This window comes from Hypanus sabinus, chromosome 10, assembly GCF_030144855.1.
Source record: "Hypanus sabinus isolate sHypSab1 chromosome 10, sHypSab1.hap1, whole genome shotgun sequence".
In the NCBI taxonomy this organism is placed as follows: domain Eukaryota; kingdom Metazoa; phylum Chordata; class Chondrichthyes; order Myliobatiformes; family Dasyatidae; genus Hypanus; species Hypanus sabinus.
In genome coordinates, this window is record NC_082715.1 from 71,118,337 (window position 1) to 71,138,818 (window position 20,482).

Sequence of the window (20,482 nt, forward strand, 5' to 3'; positions counted from 1 at the left end):
GGTGCGAGGGGTCTGTGCAGAGCTGGAAGTACTGAGCAGACTCACCACAAGAATTCACAGCTGACATTTTGGGCTGAGGCCCTTCATCAGGATGGGAAAGGGGAAAGACACCAGAATAAAAAGTGGTGGGAAGAGAAAGAGCACAAGCTAGCAGGTGATAGGTGACACCAGGTAACGGGGGAATGTAGCTGGGTGGAGCCAGGAGATGAAGTTAGAAGCTGGGAGGGAATAGTTGTAGAAGGTAAAGGGTTGAACAAAAGGAAATCTGATAGGAGAGAAGAGTAAACCATGGGCGAAAGTAAAGATGGGCACGAGAGCAAGGGTTTTCTACCTTTTTTATGCCATGGAAGCCTACCATTAACTGAGGAGTCCTTGGTCCCAGATTGGGAAGTCCTGCACTAGAGAGAGGTAATGAGCAGGTGAGTATAAGAGAAGGGGTGAGAGGGGAGCCGAAATGGGATAAGGCAAAAGGGTGGAGAAATTACCAAAAGTTAGAGAAATCCATAAGACGAGAAGACACCAGAGCAGAAAGGATATCCTTGCCTTTAGGTTGGAAACTACCCAAACAGATTATGAGGTTTTGCTCATCCAAATAGAGAGTAGCCACATTGTGGCAGTAGAGGAGGTGATAGACTCTGTAGTCACCTCCATAGATGCTGCCTAACCTGCGGAATTCCGTCATAGATGTAACTCTGGATTTCCAGCTTCCGCAGAACCCCTTTTTGTTAGTGTGCAGACTGGCTTGTGGACGCACTGAGTAAATGGTGCCTGCTCGTTCTCCCCTCACAGCTGTTTCTGTAAGCCTCTCCCACACACTGCTGTTCAGTTTCTACTGCACAGATCGGTATACTATCAAATACAAAAGGGTGCAATGGAATTCTTTGCTGGCATGAAACTCACAGAGTAAACAGTGTACCTGGCAATGATATATACAAGGATTGCAAGGACAGCAAAGTGATTCAAAGACTGTCATGCAGCCTGAAGCAGTGTAAATTTAAGGCTAAAGAGACAGTAACAGAATTATGGAGAAGGCAGCATCTGAGAACATGGCAGTGCCACCAGGACTGTGGTATCTCAGGAACTGAACTCTTTTGTAATCTGGGGAATGGCTTTAATTATTCATTTCCATTTTTAACTTTTTAACAATTTTGACCTTTTTTAGTATTTTCAAATCATTTTTGCAAATCTCAAGGTTTCAAAGGGTCCAAAAGAGGTTTACAAGGAAGATTCTGGGAATGAAAAGATTAATGAATGAGGAGCATTTGACAGCTCTGGGCTTATTTCATTGGAGTTTTGACAAATGGTGGGGGGGGAGGGGATCTCATTGAGGCCTATAGAATATTAAAAGGCCTGGATTGGGTGGATGTGGAGAGGATGTTTCTTACATTAGGAATTCTCAGAGAGGGCAGAGCCTCCAATGACAGGGATGTCCACAAGAGCAGAGATGAGGAGGGATTTCTTTAGCCAGAGATAGCACCTCAGAGATATTGACACCCTGGAACTTAAAACTGCTAAGCATATGTCTTTGAGGTGTGCCAGTACTGATTGTCAGTGAAGTGGAGATGACATCTCCCATCAGCACAGACTGTGAGGAAGTCGAAGATCCAGTTGCAGAGGGAGGTACAAAAGCCGATGCTTAGGAGCTTTCCAATGAGAACTGTAGGAATGATTGTGTTAAATGCTGAGCTGCAGTCAATAAGCAGCATCCTGACATGTATTAGTATTGTCCAGGTGATGTACAGCCTTGTGAAGAGCCAAGGAGATCACACTCACTCTAGAACGATGATGATGAAAGGAAAATTACAGTGGGTCCAGGTCTTTGCTGAGACAGGAGTTGCTTCTAGCCATGACCAACCTCTCAAAGCACTTCATCACCGTTGATGTGTTGCTGGATGATGGTTGTTAAGGCAGCTCACCCTGCTCTTCTTGGGCACTCATATAATTATTGCCCTTTTGAGGCAGGTGGCCACTGACAGTATGTTCGTGGTCTTCTGCTGCTCTTACCCATCCACTTCAAGGTTTGATAGGCTGTGCATTCAGAGATGTAATGTGTGGTTATTTGAGTTACTGTAATGTTGACTGATTCTGCAAGTTGTGTGGAAAGGAATAAAGAGTCAACATTTCAGGCTAAGACATTTCATTAGAACGTTGTCATTGTGATTGTCCTGATGGTTTTGTGCCTCAGTTTGAAATGTCAACTATCCATTCCCTCCCTAGATCTTGCCTGTCCTGCTGAGTTCCTCTGACATTTTGTGCATATTGCCCAACGTTTCCAGCATCTAGAAACATAGAAAACCTACAGCACAATACAGCCTCTTGACTTTTGCCATGTCTATCTCTTTCTCACTTGATCCATTTTTCCCTGCCAGCTTTGTGTTGGTGGCTGACTGGGAGCATGTGTTCTCATCTAAATAACCATTTGTTACTGCTTGGAACTTTAACTTCACCTCACAACTCTTGTGATGACTTAAAATAAATTACTCGCCTGTTTTTAATTTTCTTTTCTAATAGAAAGATAAAAAGATGTACCCATAAGCAACTCCCTATCCTATATTTCTGCCTTCACAGAAACAATTTTAATAACTCGGCCCCACTTAAATATGAATGTTACTCCTCACTACAGACAGCTTAATAAGTTTTTAATTTTTCTAGCAAATTAGTTCTGTGACTAAAGTGCTCTGCAATTATATCCATGCTAAATGCTACTTTCAACCAATTCAAATAGACCAGATAAAATGCAGACCACGCTGGCAAAACTCAGTAGGTCAAGCAACATCTATAGAGGGAAATAGACAGGCGATATTTCAGGTCGAGAGCCTTCTCAATCAAAAAGCTCAGTGGTGCTTTATCAGTGACTTAGACACATAGATGTGCACAGCTACACGTACACCTGTCCACACTTCAGTAAAGCAGCCTGCATAGTCAAATAAGGAGGAATTGCTTCAGTTGGAAGACGGTGAATCTGTGGAATTCATTGCCTCAGACATCTAAGTGGGTGTGTTTAAGTGGAGGTTGATAGGTTATTGATTAGTGTGGGTGTTAAGTGTTGCGGGTAAAAGGCAGGAGAATGAGGTTGGCAGGGAAGATAAATCAGCCATGATTGAATGGTGGAACATTTTCAATGGGCTTAAATGCCTAAATCCCCACCCACTCTGGGAATTCCCCTAAGACCCCACCTACCCTGGGAATTCCCGCCTCTTCCACCTTTGATTGTGCAGAAGATGCTAAAGCGTGAAAGCATTAGGCTCCAGGACAGCCTCTATTCCACTGTTATAATCAGAATCAGGTTTATCGTTACTAATATGTGTCTTGAAATTTGCTGCTTGCTGCTTTGAGGCAGTAGTGCAGTGCAATACATAAAAAACTATAAATTACAACATGAAATATATAAAAATATAAATATGTAGAGCACAGAGAGAGAGAGCAAAAATTGTGAGGTCATGTTCATGAGCTGGTTCATTGTCCTTTCAGAAATATAATGGTTGAGGGGAAGAGCCTGTTCCTAAAATATTGAGTGTGGGTCTTCAGGCTCCTGTATCTCCTCCCAGATCATTGAACAGTTCTCTTGTATGATATGAATTGATTCTTGACCTTATACCTGCACTCCAGTTTTTCTATAACTGTAATACTTTATGCAGCATTCTGCTTATTGTTTTTCTATGTACTACCTCAAGACACTGTGTAATGAATTAATCTCTAGGGGCAGTATGTAAGACAAGCTCTTCACTGCACTTCAATACATGTAACAATAATAAACTAATTTACCAATTTCAAATTAAAGGAAGAACTTCCTTACCTTCACAAACAAGCAAGGATCTGCAGATGTTGAAAATCCAGGCAACACACACAAAATTCTGGCAGGACCAAAGGATCTTGGCCCAAAACATTGACTGTACTCTTTTTTATAGATGCTGCCTGGCCTGCTGAGTTCCTCCAGCATTTTGTGTGTGTTACTTCCTTACCTTTATACTGAAACTGATGGAATTCCACAGTAATTAGTAATTGATTTGCTCATATATACAAAGATAAGCTTTTATCTGAGTGCCATCCAGTCTGATAACTCCATACATACAAGTGATTTTGCAGAAGGTGAAAAACTTGAGCAACAAATGCTGGAAGAACTCAACAAGTCAGGCAGCGATTATGGAGAGAATTAAACAGTTTGGGCTGAGAGTCTTTGTTGGGATTGGAAAGGAGGGGCCTAGAAGCCAGAGTAAGAAGGTAGGGTAATGGGAAATACGTACAAGCTGACAGATGATAGGTGATAGCAGGTAATAAGAAATGTGTGTAGTTGGGTTTGCAAAGGTTGGAGGTGGTGGAAGAATTTAGAAGCTGGGAGGGTATAAGTGGGAAAGGTAAAGGGCTGAGGTAGAAGGAATCTGACAGGAGAAGCGAGTGGAGCATGGGAGTAGGGGAAGGAAAGAGGCACTAGAGGAAGATGATGGGCAGGTGAGAAGAGGAAAACCAGAATAGTGAATGGAAAAAGATAGAAGGGGGAGGAGGAGAAATGACCAGAAGTTAGACAAATTGATGGTTATAATTCCATACCTAATTGTTCCTATGTTGCTGGAGGACACAAATGTGCAAGGACCATGATGAACAAGACTGAGAGGTCAAATTCACCTTTATCATACAGGAGATCTGTTACAAAAGTTGCTACATCATGGCTCCAGAAACCTTGTGTTGAATTCTGATCTCAAATGGTCTCTGGGTGGTGTATCCACATTCTCCCCCATGACAATATGTGTTTCCCCTGGGTGCTCCAGTTTCTACCACCTTCCCAAAGAGCTGGTGAGTTAGTTAGCCACTGTAAATACTCCTCAATGTAAGAAACTAAACAGGTTCATAATCACTGACATGTGCTGTGAAATTTGTTGTTTTGTGGCAGTAGTACTGTGCCATCCATAAAAACTACTTTAGGTTATAATAAATGAATAAATAATGCAGTATTCATGGGTTCATGGGCCATTCAAAAATCTAACGGTGGAGGGAAAGTAGCAGTTGATAAATCTTTGAGTGTGGGTCTTCAAGCTCCTTTACCTCCCCCCAATGGTAGTTATGAGTAAATTTTATTTATTTATCTGCGCATATAGTCTTCTTATGAATATTGGTTGTTGGTCTGCCAGAGAAAAGTTCTGCACAGCAACAGCTCCTTGGCCCATTTTTGTTTATTTACAGCTCTTTTGTAAATGCTTTTTGTATTTCTTTATTTTTCTGTAAATGCCTGCAAGATAATAGAAATTCAAGCTGAACATTCAAAGTAAATTTATTATCAAAGTACACATATGTCACTATGTACTACCCCAAGATTCATTTTCTTGCAGGTGGTATATAGTAGTATAAAGTAGTAATCTGAAACACGTATGTACTTTGATAATAAATTTTACTTTGATTTTGAGAAGATGGTATACAGAGTTAACATCTAAGGAAGAGTTTATGTTTGGTAGCTAGAAATTGACTCATGTTAAACAATTTTTTTGGCACTGCATTAGTGAATGATAATACAAAATAATTTGCTTTACACAGTCAGAACCCCAGACCATCTGTGTATGGCTGCACATATAAATATTGGCATCTCTCTGGAAATTCTGGGCCACCTACTCAATTTTACTGCTGACTACTTCATTATTAAGAAATGCTGAACATTCCCATATGGTGACATTTTAGCTGCCCAATGAATATAAAAGGATTATTTGTCAGTGATGAAATACTAAGCGTGGGAACATCGGCGTCCAGCCTGGAGTGTCTTAATCATGCCAGATAAATGATGGCATATCTCCACTTAACTTATCCTGTGCACAATTTTTCACTTTGCATGATTACCTAATTGAAAGTTGATTGCATTGAACAGCCATAAATACAAACAATACAGCAGCACAGAGTTACATGGAACATAGAACAGAACAGCATGGAAACAGGCCCTTCAATTACAATGTTGAGTCGAACCAATTAAATCAGCAATCAAATATCCATCTCCTTCCTTTTTCCACACATCCATGTGCTTATCTAAACATCATAAAAGTCCCTATGCTTAAATGGTCATCTTGGTGGGCACAGACCAGATGGGCTTAAGAGCCTGTTTCCATGCAATATGACTCCAAGTAAAGACAAATGTTAAAAAAAAAGACTCATTTGGCAGGCAGTATTTGTGGTTGTTGGAATATAAGTCAACAGACACCAATTGAATTGATTGATATCTGCCTCAAGGTATTTTTCACAGAGGCAGGAAACAGAGACCTGATGTGTTTCAATGGTTTCAGATCTGTGGAAACAAACACTTCCACGATGTCACAATCCTTCTTTACAAGTTGGCATATTTTGCCAAAATTTAACTATGCCTGGCTTGCTCATAGTGCTGCCTCAGAAATGTTCTTAACTGAGAATTCATAAGATCCTTGAAGATTTGGAACTGGTTATATCCATACAATCTGGTGCTGGAACATGGTGTCAGATTGCAAGCTAGTTTCTTTTTAATTCTATTGTCATCATTCTATTCTTTTAAAACCAAACCCTAAGACTTTAAAAGTTGCTAATAATAATGTTCTCTCAGCTAATAACTTAGCAATTATTGCTAAATTAATAGCAATTGCTAATAATTGCTAAGAATTGTGGAATAAAAAAACAAAAAAAAATCCTGTGAGTGAACAGTAGTTCTATGGGTGAAAACAACTTGTTAACTTCAGAGATCAGAGAAGAATGGCCTGACTGCAGAATCAGTCTGTAGATATTTTTGCAGAATCTCTTGTGTTTACATTTTTTCCTTTGTTACTCTTTTACAGCTGAAGGAGCTTGTGGTGGGACATTGCGAGGAACAAGTGGTGTGATCTCAAGTCCACATTTTCCTTCAGAGTACAACAATAATGCTGACTGTACATGGAGCATCCTGGCAGAACCTGGTGATACCATTGCACTCATCTTCTCAGACTTTCAGCTTGAGGACGGATATGATATCCTGGAAATTAGTGGGGCCGAAGCACCAACAATATGGCAAGTGCAAAGAGAAATTTCCTTTTCACATCCAAGTAGAGTTCTAATAGCAGTACATAGCTTCACTGTGTGCTCCTGTTCACAACAAGAGGACTTTGGAACTGGTTGCTTTTTATTCATCCAGGTTTGCACGAATGGTAAATGATTAGGAAACCTTGTTGAAGGACTGTAGGTACACATATTTGATTTTATTTATGAAATTCTACATGCAAAGTTTTGATGATCAGTAAGCTCAAGTTAAGAGAGGGGTTGCCAAATCCTTATTTGGCACTGTGTTCTCTATCTGAAACCACCTTAGTCTGTGAACTCATCTGGTTTATTGGAATGAATTTTACTGATTTAAGGAGATTTCTTTTCATAAGTTACAGTTTGTAAGCATCTGGCAGAGGTATATTTAACTTGGACTCATGTGAGTGTGTGGAATAATTATGGAAAGAGCTGGTGGCTGAACGTTGAGGAACTTCTGTTCAATGTTCTACTTGAGGTGGGAGAACAGGTCTATTGATAAAACTTCACAATGGATAGACTTTCTAACTGCACCAGTTGGTGCACCATCTAAACATGGTTGTTTCTCTCTCTTGTCTAGCTCTGTTAGGTTGCTGACATTTGCATGGTGTTAAAATCTATGCTTTTAAGTTATGCCATGAGCAACATCCACTGATATTTTGGGAACTTTTCTTATGTCTCCATTGGAACTTGTGCCAGTCTTCACTCTCTTCTGCCGTCTCTCACCAGGAGCAGATATGCATTAGCCTGAAATTGATTGTTTGTACAGTTTCAAGAGTGAAGTTGGTGAAAAAAAGAAATGTTCTGATGACTTCTTTAGCTGGAGAACCCTCTGAGTTTCTGCTGCAGTCTCAGTTGAATACCTGGACTAAAGACAAGGCTGTGATTATCATTCTTGGCAATTTCTACTGCAAAATGTTGATACAAATACACAAAAATCTGGATCATATCCATGGTTAAAGAATCTTAAATGAGTGATTTGGTAGTTTATGCATGAGAGTTTGTGTGCACAATTCAGAATTTGACACTGAATAAAATTCATAATTATAATCAGAAGATGAACTAATATTGTAGGAGAATGAAAGGAGATTCTGTGTCAGTCATTTTGATTTCACCTTAATTCTAAATGTTAGCAATAAATTGGAAATCAGTGGCATGATGGTTTACAATTAAGTTTGTGAAGGTGAATTTCAACATAAAAATATTTTTCATATATATATTTGTGAGTTGAACAATGGATGAAATGGGTTGTGGGAGTGTGGATGCTAATTTTACATGCCAAGTAGACAACTGGAGTTTACAAACTCATCCTGCATTTGCTGCAGGCATTCAGGAAGGTGTCAAGTATTCAGCTGCTGCTTGGCATTGTGGTTAAAATCAAACTACCTCTTCTGGTTTATTGAACTCAGCTGATATTTTTTGGAAAAGGCCAATGTCTTGATGTTCAAGGATATGCTCTATACTACTCTCCGCATGAATGGAGAATATTACTTCACAGTGCTGGCTATTTGACCCATGATGCTGTGCTGACCTTTTTAACCTACTCTTAGTTCAACCTAAGCCTTCCTTCTATGAGAGCCCTCAATTTTTCTATCATCTATGGTGGAGCAGACTTGATAGGCCGAATGGTCTAATTCTGCTCCTCTGTCTTATCCTCCTATCTAAGGATTTCTTAAATGTTCCAAATGTATCTGCCTCTACCGTCATGCCTAGAAGGGTGTTCCAGGATTGTGATGGTGGCAGATACATTAGGAGCTTGGGGGAGGAGGATCTGTCCTGCTTCCAGTTCCAAAATGGATGGGTTCTCTTGCTGACTAAGCTGGCATTTCTCCTAAACTTGGTTACGTTTTTAAAATCACCTTTTTTTTTGCGTGCAGTGTGCTTTTGACCTTTTTAAATAGGAAATGCTTAATGCCCAGATTGAGCTCCACCTGAAAATCGGCCTTCAAATGTGATTTCTTTTCCTTCAGGGATTCCCCCCACCCCCCATCATTTGCTTTTTTCCAGCAACATTCAGATGAAAATACACTGGAACTTAGAAGGATGAGAGGGGATCTGATTGAAAGATATAAGATTATTAAGAGATTGGACACGCTAGAGGCAGGAAACATGCTCCCGATGTTGGGGGAGCCCAGAACCAGAGGCCACAGTTTAAGAATAAGGAGTAGGCCATTTAGAATGGAGCTGAGGAAAAGCTTTTTCACCCAGAGAGTTGTGGATCTGTGGAATGCTCTGCCTCAGAAGGCAGAGGAGGCCAATTCTCTGGATGCTTTCAAGAAAGAGTTAGATAGAGCTCTTAAAGATAGTGGAGTCATGGGGAGAAGGCAGGAACAGGGTACGGACTGTGGATGATCAGCCATGATCACGTGCTGGCTCAAAGGGCTGAATGGCCTACTCTTGCACCTATTGTCTATTGTTTATTGTCTATGAAAATGGTCCCTCTTCTGCCTGATTCACTGGTAATTTATATCTGTAGCCAGAAATGTGTGCAATACAGCACAAAAGAAGATATCTGGGTGGGTGGTGGGCAGAGGAGGTGGTGTGGAATATTAGGTGGAAGGTCCAATCTTCATGACACAATGCTGGGGCCCTCTTTTCCCAAGCAGCTCTCCTTTATTTACTGTGTCGAATCCTTTTGCTTTTGTATCCAAAGATTCTTTGAAAGTCAAGAATGACGTATAAAGCTTATCACTTACAATGATTTTATAGTGTTAAGAGAATATAAAAAGAACAAGAAAGAAGAGTTAAGAAAACAAAAAAAAACAAAAGAAGAAAAAAAGTCGTGATCATCTCTACTCAGACTAGAGATAACAACATTGCAGTAATAATAATTAGCCCATTAAAATCACCAGGTTCAAGTGGCAAGACATCTGCTACAGGAAACTAATAAGTTTCTAGAAAAGTACAAGAGCCATAAGAACTGGAAAATTCACTGAACAATTACATGCATATAGGTAATTATAGAAAATACATGTGAGTATAGGAAAGTTAAACTGCAAGAAAAATACAGAGAATATAATAATTCTACACCATAATCCTACAACTGGAAATCAGATCTGAATATATTTTGAGTTTTCATTTCTCTCCAGCTTCTGCTGTAAAATTCAACCTAGGGAGGAGGTGGAATTGGGTTGATGGAGTGAGAGAATAGGGATGTTTGCTACCAGGCACAGTTGCAGTGGTCAGGGATACTTGGAACAGTGTGTTCAGTTCTGATAGCTTTGTTATCGAAAGAATATGGAAGCTTTAGAGAGGGTGCAGAGGAGATTTACAAGGATGCTGCCTGAATTAGAGAGCATATTTTATGAGGATGAGGTCTTTTGTCTTTGGAGTGAAGGAAGATGAGAGATGGTAGAGTTGTTTAAGATAATAAGGGACATAGATAGATTGGACAGCCAGAGACTTTTTCCCAAGGTGGCAATAGATAAAACGAGTGAGCATTGTTTGAAGTGTATAGAATTCTAAGCATACAATATGATAAGAAGCATAGATTGGATAGACCAGCAAGCAGCACCCTTTTTCCAAGGCAGAATTGGCTAATATGAGGGGACATACTGCAATTTTAAGGTGATTTGAAGAAAGTATGGAGGGGTATTTTTCACAGAGAAAGTGGTGAGTATATGGAACTTGCTGCCAGGGGTGGTAATAGTGTCAGAAACATTATGGACATTTAAGAAACTTTTAGATAGGCACAGGGATGTTGGAAAAATTGAGGGCTGTGTAGGAGGGAAGAGTTAGATCAATCTCGTAGCAGATTAAAAAGGTTGCCACGACATCATGGGCTGAAGAGCATCTGCTGTGATGTAATGTTGTATGTTTTTTGTTCTATATTCAACTTCCATAGACAGGAAACTGGAATGAAAATACCGCTGTGTAATTCTCGATTATTTGCTTAGGTTCTGATAGATTGTTGTACTTTTGCCTTGCTGTCATTTGTGATTTCCTTCCTTCCTTCAGTGGTACTTCCCTATGTAATGCTTCTTACAAATATCCTCTTCAGTTGAATGTTGGATGAATTGTACATAGGTGGCTTGTGTATACCTGTCCACAAATAACTTTGCACTGAAACCTTTAATCCTCAAATATGGAATGCTTTCAAAGCCAGTGTGGGCTCCAAATCGCTGTATGCACAACAAGAGATTCTACAGATCAAAAAGTAGAAAAAGATTCTGCAGATGCTGGGAATCGACAGCGAGGCACACAAAATGCTTGGCAGGTCAGGCAGCATCTATGGAGGTGAATAAAACATTGGCATTTTAAGACTGAGGCTCTTCATCAGGACTGGAAAGGAAGGGGGAGGGGAAGGAGTACAAGCAAGAAGGTGATAGATAAACCCAGGTGGGTGGAGGAGGGGAAGTGAAGTAAGAAGCTGGGAGGTGACAGGTGGAAAAGATAAAGGGCTGGAAAAGAAAGAATCTGATAGGAGAGGAGAGTGGATGACAGGAGAAATGGAAGGAGGAGGGGGAAGTGATAGGAAGGTGAGATGAAGAGGAAGCTGGTGTGTAGAAATGAAGAAGAGGGAAGTGGAGGGGGGGAATCAATGTTCATGCCATCAGTTTGGAGACTAATTAGACATAATAGGAGGTGTTGCTCCTCAAATCTGAGAGTGGCCTCATTTCTGTTTATTCATTTCCATTGATGCTGCCTGACCTGCTGTGCTCCTCCTGTATTCTGAGTATGTTACTCCAAGTAGTTGTAATATAGTTTATTTGCATCAAAACTGATCATCCCATTAAAAAAAGGATGTGACTGCGCAGGAGAGGGTGCAGAAGAGGTTCACCAGGATGTTGCCTGCATTAGTGGGCAGGTACAATGAGGAGTTGTTGGACAAACTTAGGTTGTTTCCTCTGGAGTAGTGGAGGCTGAGGAAAGACCTGATTGAGGTTTATAAGATTATGTGTAGCACAGATAGACAACCAATATATTTTTCCCAGCATGATAATGTCGAATACTGGAGGATGCATATTTAAAGTGAGAGGGGTTAAGTTCAAAGGAGATTTACAGGGCAGATACTTTCCTTGGCAGTGCCTGGAATGCTCTACCACAGTTGGTGGTGGAGGCAAACATGATAAGTGTTTGAGAGTCTCTGAGATAGCATATGAATCTTTAGAGAATGGAGGAACAGAAATATATGGCAGAAGGGATCAGTTAAGTCAGACATTTAATTATTTCATTCAACACTGTGGACCGAAGAACCTGTTTGTGTCATGTACTGTTCTACATTATATGTGAATTTATTTACAGACGTTAATATCCTTCCTTGTGATCAGTCCAGGTGAGTCATTTATATCGCTTGTATAACTTCACAAACTACTGAGTCTTCCTACTATTGTTAAGTAAATAAATATTTTACAAACTTAAGCTTTGCAACCTCTGAGTCATTTAAAATGGAGAGAGTCCATCATTTGTTGTTGCCAGACTATCACTTGAGTGTGTTTGTTAACTAACCTGATTTGTAGCAATGTTGAGGAGTTTAAACGGAAACTGAGATTGTGCTGTAGGTTTTCTATGTTTCTATGACATCAGCTTTGAGTTGATGGTTTTAAGGATATCCCTATAGAGGGGAGTCTGTGGGAATCAAAAATAGTACAAATTACTTTGTTTTTTTTTTCTCCTTGCTTCTGGCAGAATCATACACTGCATTTCCTTGGCTTTTTGAATGCCTGAAAGTCTTTCTACAGGCTGCAGAGAATTTGTAATATCATTATGCATGATGGAATGTTAGGTTACTTATGTCTAAATAAGGAAGCTAATTTACATTTAAAAATGGTTTTCTCTGGAAGAACCATTTGAACTTTACAGCTGAAAAATCTCTTCGGTTTATGATTTGTTACTCACTGAGGTATGCCTACCATAAAGAAGTTGAAGCCTTCTCTTTGTTTGGAATTCAGTGAGACGTTCTTCTCATTCCTCCCCTTCTGCACTGTCTGCAGGCTTCTTCCTCCTTTCTTTTCACTGCTGATGAAAGGTCTAGGTCTGAAATGTCGACTCTTTATTCCTATCCATAGCTGCCACCTGACCTGCTGAGTTCCTCCAGCATTTTATATGTATTATTTAATCAGTTATGGAGTTATAAGACATAGGGGTGTAATTAGGCCAGTTGGCCCATCATGCCTGCTCTCTCATTATCCCTCTCAATCCCATTCTCCTGCCTTTTCTCAATAACTTTTGACTCCCAGACTAATCAAGAACCTAACAACCATTGCTTTGAATATACTCAATGACTTGGCCTCCAGAGCTGGTAGTGGCAATGAATTCCACACTTTTCAGCTGAAGAAATTCCTTCTTTTCACTGTTCTAAATGGACACCCCACTATTCTGAGGCTTTGCCCTCTGGTCTGAAATTTACACTCTGTAGGAAACATCCTCTCCACATCCATTCTATTAAGGCCTTTCAATATTAGATAGGTCTCAATGAGAATCCCTCCACCCCCATTCTTGTAAAACCCACAGCTGGGAGTTTAGGCTGTTCCATGGAGACTGCAGGGGCTCCCCTTGCCAGGTTTGGGAAAACATGGCCACCTGACTGGCCTATACTGGTGTGGCAGCTTATGGGAAAGGCAGAGGTGGAACTCTGAAGCTTTCCTCTTTGCCCCAACCTCACCATCAAACCAAATGTCCCTATTTCATATTCACATTTCAGGATCCCCTCCCTGCAACATCAGGGCTCAGAGCTTAATGGGGTGTGGTTGCCAGTTAGTCCTGAGGGCAGCTTCTGACTGCTACACTCTCACTAGCTGACAGGCTATCTCTGTGCTCTTGTTGTGGCTCTTTGGAGAAGTCCTGTGATAGCTGGGCAGCTTCCCCCTTGATGGTACAGCAATGGTTTAGCACCTCTGCCTTGTTTTTATGAATTACTTTCTCCTGCTCTCTCTATACTGCTGCTTTACGATGGCTCCCAGCAGTTAGAAAACACCCCTTTGGCTCCCTTTCCTCTTGGGGAACCCTGCCATATTAAGTACAGATATGATATGGAGTCTGATTTTCATCCCTTGGGAGTCCAACTTGTCTGACAAGTCCAGCGCTATCCCAAAGTCTGCCAAATGGAAACCGGAGTGGAGGGACTCAGGACAGGATGGATGGTTAAAAGGGCAAATATCATGCAGCCAAACTGTTAGGAAAGGCAGCCAGATGATAGGACAAAATTGCAGCCAGGAGAATGAGTATCAGTGTTTTAGGGATGCAGAATCCTAAAGAGTAGCAAATCCTCTCAGTGCATCGAGTATAAGAAATAAGGTGGATGATCCTATTGCACTCTTACAGATTGTCAGGTATGATGTTGTGGCCATCACTGAATCATGGCAGAAGGATTGTTGTAATTAGGAGCTGAATGTCCAGGGTTACATGTTGTATCAGAGGGATAGGAGAGTAGGCAGAGGGGTGGCATGGCTCTACTGGTAAAGAATGGCATCAAATCAGTAGAAAGGTGTGACATAGGATCAGAAGATGTTGAATCCTTGTGAGCTGAGTGAAGAAACTGCAAAGATAAAAGAACCCTGATGGCAGTTATATACGGGCCTGCAAACAGTGACTGGGATGTGGACTACAGATTTCAACAGGACATAGAAATGACAAGTCAAAAGGGCATGGAAAATTTTGACAAGCACTAGATTGAGAAAATTAGGTTGGTTCTGGCATGGTTCTGAAGGACTGGAAAATTTTAAATGTCACTCCACACTTTACGAACGAAGGGAGGCAGCAGAAGGGAAATTATAGACCAGTTAGTCTGACCTCAGTGGTTGAGAAGATATTGGAATCACTTGCTGAGATTGAGATTATGGAGTACTGGGTGACACAGGACAAGATAGGACAAAGTCAGCATGGTTTTCTTAAGGGAGAATCTTGCTACCTGAACCTGTTGGAATTCTTTGAGGAGATTACAAGTAGAATAGATGAAGGGGGTGAACTGGATGTTGTATATTTGGATTTTCAGAAGGCCTTTGACAAGGTACCACATATGAAGCTGCTTACCAAGGAAAGAACCCATGGTATTACAGTAAAGTTACTATCATAGTTAAAGCATTGCTGATTGGTAGGAGGCAGTGAGTGGGGATAATAGTATCCTTTTCTGGCTGGCTGCCAGTGACTAGTGGTGTTTTGCAGGGGTTGGTGTTGGGACTGCTTCTTTTTATGCTGTATATCAATAATTTGGATGATGGGATAGATGTTTTTGTTGCCAAGTTTGCAGATGATATGAATATTGGTGGAGGAACAGATAGTGTTGAGGAGACAGGAATGCTGCAGAAGGACTTAGATTAGTTGAATGAACAAGAAGGTGGCAAATGAAATACAATATTGGAAAATGCATGGTCATGTATTTTGCTAGTAGAAATAAATATGCAGAATATTTTCTAAATGGGGAGAAAATTCAAAAATCTGAGATGCAAAGGGTTTTGGAAGTCCTTGTGCAGAACAGCCTGAAGGTTAGCTTGCAGGTTGAGTCAGTGGTGAGGAAGGCAACTGCAATGTTAACATTCATTGCAAGAGGACTAGAATAAAAGAGGAGGGATGTGATGCTGGGGCTTTATAAAACACTGGTGAGCCGTCACCTTCAGTACTGTGAACAGTTTTGGGTTCTTTATCAAAGAAGAGATGTGCTGGCATTGGAGAGAGTTCTGAGGAGATTCAAAAGGATGATTCCAGGAATGAAAAGGTTACCATACGAGGGACGTTTGATGGCTCTGGGTCTACACTCACTGGAATTTAGAAGGATGGGGCAGGGGGATCTCATTGATTCAAATGTTGAAAGTGGAAAGTGTAAGTGTGGAAAAGGTGTTTCCCCATGGGGTGAGTTTTGGACAAGAGGGAACAGCCTCAGGATAGAGGGTCATCCATTTAAAACAGAGAAGTGGAGATATTTCTTTAGCCGAGAGTAGTGAATTTGTTACCACAGGCAGCTCTGGAGACCAGGTCATTGGGTGCATTTAAGTCAGAGATTGATACGTTCTTGATTGGCCACAATATCAAAGATTACAGGAAGAAGGCCGGGGAGTGGGGCTGAGAAGCGGTAAAAAAAGGTTTGGCCATGTCTATATGGTGGAGCAGACTTGATTGGTCAAATGACCTAATTCTGATCCAATGTCTTACGATCCTATGGTTTTATGGCCAGTAGTTTGGCAATCTTCCCAAATCCTGCACTGTTGTCAGTCACACCGGGACATTGCACTTCCCACACACCAGGCTCTCTCTCTTATTTTTGCTTCCAAAGATACTCATCTTTTCGTTCAAACACCAAACCCTTGTCGACTATATAAAATTTTACAGAGCAACAGTTTCACAGATTTGATAAGTAGGGGCAGTGGAGATTCACTACCAATAAGAAGGATAACTTTTTATTTACAAGATAAACAGTGACGCATCAAAGTCAAAAAAGTAATTATTTAAACCCCCTAAATTACAAGATCATGACACTACACATTCAATAACCCTTCAAGCTAAACTCAATTGCAGGTACTTACCTAAACTGTGCACCCAAAGTGGCAGGACAAAACAGACACTATGCATACACAGAGAGGCAAATTCTTCACTAAATGTGTGTCTGTGGGCCTTCTGAACTGCAGCACAGCCTACTCTTTCCATGACACCTATCGGCTACCTGGTCCACAGTCACCAGAGAGGAAAATAGAAACCACATGGTTACCACACACTAGATTTAAACGTATTGGTTTGTAAGAAGGCAGCAATGCTTCCCTGCGGGAAGTGGCTTTCAATGAGCAGGTAAGTTAAGACATTTACTGCAACACCTGTTTTTTTAATACTGGTCATATATCTTCTCCAGTATATCCAGACATCTGAAACATCCTGTCATCTTGAACTTTTCCAAATATTCTCTTCTGACCTTTCTTGTTAACAAGTTGATTTCATCCAGAGAACTGCCGCTCCCTGGTTGTCTTTTTCAGTTTTTTTTTGTACCATTCTCTATGGATTCTCTAGACCTTTGTGCGTAAAAATCTCAGGAGATCAGCGATTTCTGAGATACTCAAACTATCGTTTCCGGCATCAATAATCATTCCATAGTGAGTCACTTAGGTCACATTTCTTCCCCATTCTGACATTTGGTCTGAACAAAACTGAACCTTCTGACCCTGTCTGCATGTTTTTATGCATTGAGTTGCTGCCACATGATTGGCTGTTTAGATTGACAAGCAAGTTTACAGGTGTACCTAATGAAGTGGCATTGAATTGTACATGGTATACTTCAGAGGAATTCTATCCTGAGGGGTTTTTGCTTTCATGAAGTGTGGGATGACCGAGGAAAACTTCATTCCTTCTGGTGTCATAGCCTGCTTACAAAGGTGACCAATGGATATCTATGTTTCTGACTTCCCAATAAAATACAGCAGCTACCTTGACACTAAGAAGTGGTGGTCAGGGTCAATAAGAGTGAAGTAAATTGGATATTCTGACAAGCAGAGATCACAGTTCCCTATTTGCTGATCCTATCTCCCAAAAAGCTTTTGCTAAACATGAAGACATCTGGCTAGTCCCTGTTGGATCTTGTGATATTGATCCAGAATTTCTCTGTAAGTCAAGAAAGAGGCAGAAAGAAATCATTGTTACGGTCATTTTAATTAAGTGTTACAAGAACAAAGCAGAAAAGAAAAAAATGTCATGATAGTCTCACAGTCAGACTAGAGATAAAACATGTTCTGGGGATAAGATGTAACCTTTTAAATAGCTAGATTCAAGTGGTGTGACACCTGCTGCAGAAAAACTGAGAAGCTTCTAGAAATAGTGCAGAATTGGCTATACTACAATTACTGGAAACATTATTTAAATTTACTGTATTTTGGAGACTACATGCAAGTTATAAGAAAGCACAGAAAAGATAAATGACAGGAAAATCACACAATTTTAAAACCTTAATCCAACATTCCCTGTAATGACCATGAACTGCATTGGTAACACAGATGCTGTAATCTGATGCAGCAATCACTCTGCAGAGGAACTCAGCAGGTCAAGCAGCATCTGTGGAGCAGAAAGGAATTGTTGATGTTTAAAGTGTGGATCATTAGTGCATGAAAAGTAGTTGGATACTCCAGGCCATGCTCTGCTCTTTCTGCTGCCATCAGGAAGGAAGTACAGGTGCCTCAGGACCCACACCACCAGGAACAGTTATTACCCCTCAACAATCAGAGGCTTGAAACACAGGGGATAAATGCACTGACCCCATCATTGAACTTTTCACACAATCTATGGACTCAATTTCAAGGATTTTTTATCTCATGTTCTCGATAATTATTGATTATTATTTTTTTATTTTTGTATTTACATAGTTTGTCTTTTTCACATTGGTTGTCTGACTGCCTTGATATGTGTGGTTCTTCATTGATTTTGTTGTGTTAGTTTGTATTTATTGTGAGTGCCTGCAAGAAAATCAATCTCAGGATTGTATTTGGTGACACAATTGATAATAATGTTACTTTGAATAATCTTCATGAGTCAGGGTGTTAAATGTTATGGGGAAAAGACGGGCGAATGGGGTTGAGAAGAAAATAAATCAGCCATGAAGCAGTGACAGAGCAGATTCAATGGGCTGAAAAGCCTAATTCTGCTCCTATGTCTTATTGTCTTATGGATAACAGTTCAAAGCTCATCACCTTGTTCCCAATATCTTTTCTGTTGCTTTAATTCTTAAAAAAAAGTAAAAAAGCAAAGTAAAGAAAAAGAAAAAAGTAAAGCAAAAAAATATGCTTTGGTGCACATAGCTTCCAAGTCCACAGCATGCTCGTGTAGTCAGGGCATTAGAGTTCGGCATTCAATTCTCGTGTTTCTGTAAGGCGTTTGTACATTCCACCATGACTGCATGCATTTCCTCCTGGTGGTCCAGTTTCCTCCCACTTTCCAAAGATGTACGGATTAGTAGGTTAATTGGTCATTTTAATTTGTCCTGTGATAAGGCTGGTGTTAAATAGTTGGGTGGTGTTGTTCATTGAGCCAAAGGGATCTGCTCTGCACAGTACCATTAAATAAATAAATAAATACATACATAAATAAACCGATAAATAAACAAAGCACCACCATAAGGCGTAGGAGCAGATTAGGCCATTCGGCCCATTGAGTTTGCTCCACATGGACCCACCCAAGAGAGAGTTTTGTGAACATTTATAACGTTGTTTTGTGATGAATCTAGTGATGTTTGGAGCAAACAGTATAACTCTCATGTTGACTAATTGAAAGTAAGAACCAAAATTATTAGCTGTCTTCATCCATATGATTTGATGCAAAATAGTTTTCTATAATTTTGTTAATGTCCGTAATTACAGATACTTTTCCCCCACTTGTTGTAAAATAAGGATAATGACATCAGCCCTGGATGTTGTGTTTGTGTTTACTGGTAATTAAGTAGTCGTCAGAACTGAAGCAATAGTTAATGATTAAAACATGAGTCAACAGTAGTTTTAGCCAACAAGTAAATAGAATATTTTAATGGATGATTAATGTCAAGCAGCAAAGCTCAGTTAGAGTTAATTTGCAAATGGAGCATTGTAAACATGGATCCTTGAAGGATTAGTTAAAGCCATTGGCTGAAAAACATTCTGTCTATAGTTGGGTGATTTGGACCAGATTTCAATATTTTCCTTTCATATTCTACGGGAAGCAGTTTTCACTTTGCTCATTGTTCGAGGATTGAAAATTCAAGTGTGGAGAATTAATCTCTTAGTTTGTGCGCATACAAAGGAATTTTTCTTCACCCTAATCCCACTGCTTGACTTAGTTCATCCTACACTGTCCAACCCTACCATTCTGAAACACACTGGAGATACAAGGCACTGCAGATGCCAAAATCTAGTGCAACAAACATAATGCTGGAAGAACTCTCACATCTGAAGATTTAAGGAGCAGCATTCTAGCATCTGGTCGCTTGTGTCTTCACATTGGAGATTATGCAACATTGGTACAGGATGACCACTACAAATCCAGAATGATTAGACACTGTACAGTGCCATATGAGTGATTTTGCTAAATCACAGGTGGTTAGATTAGGATTAAATAAATGAACTCCTCTCATCCACTTGATGATCATCTCACCCTACTTTTAAAGTACCCTGTATATAGTACAAGTTGAATAACGAGGAAAAAGAAAGAACAAGTGAAATTTATTTAAGTACAGTAAAGACAAAATACCTTACAAGGTATCTGTATTTACTTATTTCAGAAGGGTGGTTATTGCCACTTTCAGTGTAGAGTTGAATTATACAACTAAGCGGAGTTACGTGTCTGAAAGTGGGGTTCTTGTGTCTCGTCTTGAAAGACGATTGAATCTTCATGACCTTGTGGTGGTGATGAAGTTGGCACAGACACAGGACTGGGGCTAGATAAGCTCAGGTTGTAAAAATCAAAGTGGAATAGCACAGAGGAATGACTTGCAAATTTGAAAGACTATTCTAATAGCTGATCCTGTTAATAGCAACACCAAACAGTGGTGACATGGGGAATTTGAAACTAGCTGGCAAAAATTATGTCCGAACAGTGGTAGAACCAAATT

General features: G+C 40.2%; 1 protein-coding gene across 1 annotated transcript in view; it reads left to right on the forward strand.

The window, feature by feature from the left end:
• LOC132400744 (CUB and sushi domain-containing protein 1-like) overlaps window positions 1–20,482 on the forward strand; it is a 2,029,389-nt gene that overhangs the window by 972,805 nt on the left and 1,036,102 nt on the right. The window contains exon 5 of the mRNA XM_059982042.1: window positions 6,780–6,987. Coding sequence (XP_059838025.1) covers window positions 6,780–6,987 — 208 coding nt within the window. The remainder of the gene's footprint in view (window positions 1–6,779; window positions 6,988–20,482) is intronic.